This window comes from Pollachius pollachius (genome assembly GCF_949987615.1).
Source record: "Pollachius pollachius genome assembly, chromosome: 10".
Classification (NCBI taxonomy): domain Eukaryota; kingdom Metazoa; phylum Chordata; class Actinopteri; order Gadiformes; family Gadidae; genus Pollachius; species Pollachius pollachius.
Window position 1 is genome coordinate 12589091 of NC_136943.1, and position 2619 is coordinate 12591709.

Sequence of the window (2619 nt, forward strand, 5' to 3'; positions counted from 1 at the left end):
ATGACTTCCCAAATTGACTCAAAATATCTGTTTCCAGAGGATGTACGTCCACAACCACTGAATAATTTTACAACACAGGAGACCTGCTTGCCTTTCAGCGTTGAAGCGCTTATTTCAGACAAGAGCCCACGTATACGACCGGGAAATGTTGACACAACGAGGAACAGTTGTTATTCGACTAAAATACGGTCTCCTGCCTCAAACGAGTTACCACAACGCGTTGTGCGCGCCGCTCCGGTCAAATCGCAGTCGTTGGAAAGAGGAGACTGCACGCCTTGGATGATCCGCTCGGAGATCCCTGCACCGCCCCGTAAGTTGGCACATTCATTGAAAACTATTATCAAACGCGTGTCATTTATAATAGCCCGATCGTACTAAAAAATGTCATTTTTTAAAGTTTGATCAAGTTTTTGGGGTTCATATTGTTATTGTTGATCAAAACAATATATTCAATGTTATTCAGCTTTCAATATCTTAAAAGAGCCCCTATTTCTGATCGTACTTTGCAGGCTATTGTATTTCAAATGTATATTCACAACTAGTTGTATTTTATTACTAACTATTCTCCTTCTCTGTAGGGCAGCTCAGTCCAACAGTGTGTTCTTTGAGAAAACACAAGACCAATCGGAAGCCCCGCACTCCCTTCACCACCTCCCAGCTCCTGGCCCTGGAGAGGAGGTTCCGCCAGAAGCAGTACCTTTCCATCGCCGAGCGGGCCGAGTTCTCCTCTGTGCTGTCCTTATCTGAGACCCAGGTGAAGATCTGGTTCCAGAACCGCAGAGCCAAAGCCAAGCGACTCCAGGAGGCAGAGGTGGAGAAGCTGAAGATGGCCGCCTGTGTGGGGGGAAAAGCCGTGTTCCCGAGCGCATGCTGCTCGTCTTCCTCTGCTCCTTTCCCTTTCCGCGTTCCCCCGCAGCTGGGATCATCTCTGCTGTATGGACACGGCTTTTCATACGCACGCACTCCCATCATGCCCTCCGCCGCCGCACATCTGGCCATGTTCAGAGCCCCGCTGGGGTTCAACCTGTTCCACCTCTCCTGAGACCACAGGGGACACACGTGGGGGTCTGGTGCCTGAACCAGGACCCAGCCATGAGGACTAGCAATATGCTCATAGATGTAGGGATATTATGGAATTATGCACCTTAGTAGAGATTATTTTGGCCTCATCACTTTATCCAAAGAGGACCTAGGTGGATTTGAATCTGCATGTACATGACCTGTCTTTTCTATGTTTGTTTTATTATAAAATGATGTGTGTATACACAGTTCAATTCACAACCTCTGGGTTCCTCCAGGTTGGATTGAAGGACTATGAAACCCGGCCAGCAGCAATGAGATTATTTTTCTGTATAGAAGAGTTCTGCAGCCATGCATGGGAACTAATAGAGTTCAAATTGATTTTGGGCCCCTGTATTTGATAATTTCATTCAATGCCAGATTACGTTTAAACAGCCTTAATCCTCAACTGTTTAATGTACAATGCAGTCCTATCTAGAGTGCAGTATGGTTGGCCTCTTCCATCCGTTTGTTTACCGTTACTTAGTGGAAAGACTATGTTTTCATAAAGTCCCCTAAATCATGAACTTCCATTGCAAAATATACTGTGGCTTGTCAAGTGTATGTATGCAATTTATTATTCCAAAATTAAATCTAAAAGTCATACACATTATTTTTCTTTGAAAACACAATCAAGCAAGTGGGTCTTGCTTTACTTTTTATTGTTCTCAATTTTGGAAAATGTAGGTTAACCTTTGTAGAAAAACATTCCTGTTGATTCATGTTGGCTTAAAATGTCAGCCGGTCAATGATTACAATCCCCTCAGATAAAGTTACAACACTTGAACAATATTAAACCAGCTAGTACAAAGAAAAGTATATTAGTAAATAAATTATTCAATTATATATTAAAGCAAATCTGGTGAATTTACACAGACTTTAGGTTTTACGTCATTACCTTTGACCTCTGGAGTCCTGAGGGAGTACAGGCCAGCCACGGGCTTGCAGGTCTTAATGCTGCGGTCAATTGCAGAAATGAAAGGATCCACAAGGCAAAGCATAAGTTACTAAGCTATTTAGCTTACTAATCGTCTTTAAGGGTTTACACAAGAATGTGGTTAAGCATGGCTCAAACCGTCACTGACACAATGTTAAGGCAGTTTGAAGCTTTTGTATCAGGGATCGCCTGGGTGGCCAAGTATGTCCATTATATGGCTAAACCCTGGGAAGCTTGAATAATATCCACAAGAGGTGTTAACATGTCTGAGAATGACTTAATTCCAAACATGTGTTCCCATATTTCGTATTTGGATATCAACAGAAATAGGGTTTGACATCCCCGGAAGTTTTCGGCATGACTGCTATTAATTTTCAAGTGGAGACATGTTTTAATGTGCTCACTCACATTGTTATTTCACTCCCTGACAGATTTCCAGGGTAAATGTCAAACAGTCTCTGGCTTAATTGTGCTTGACCTGTGATTTTGGTTGCAAAACAGCATGTAAAATGATGTGTAGACTAAATGGGAAAATTGTGATTTGTTTTTCCTATTTCTCTCAGCCCCTTAATAACTAAACTATTGTTTAAATTTGCTTATATTTCAAAGGCCATTTCCTCCCC

The 2619-nt window shown here is 42.3% G+C and overlaps 1 protein-coding gene across 1 annotated transcript; it reads left to right on the top strand.

Annotated features, from left to right (window-relative positions):
• On the top strand, window positions 1-1042 carry LOC307081385 (homeobox protein MSH-D-like; the record flags this gene model as incomplete). Its single annotated transcript, XM_079744541.1, has 2 exons — window positions 1-310; window positions 579-1042. 2 exons carry the CDS (start codon window positions 1-3, stop codon window positions 1040-1042), a joined length of 774 nt encoding a protein of 257 aa, XP_079600667.1.
• Between the last annotated feature and the right edge of the window lie 1577 nt (window positions 1043-2619).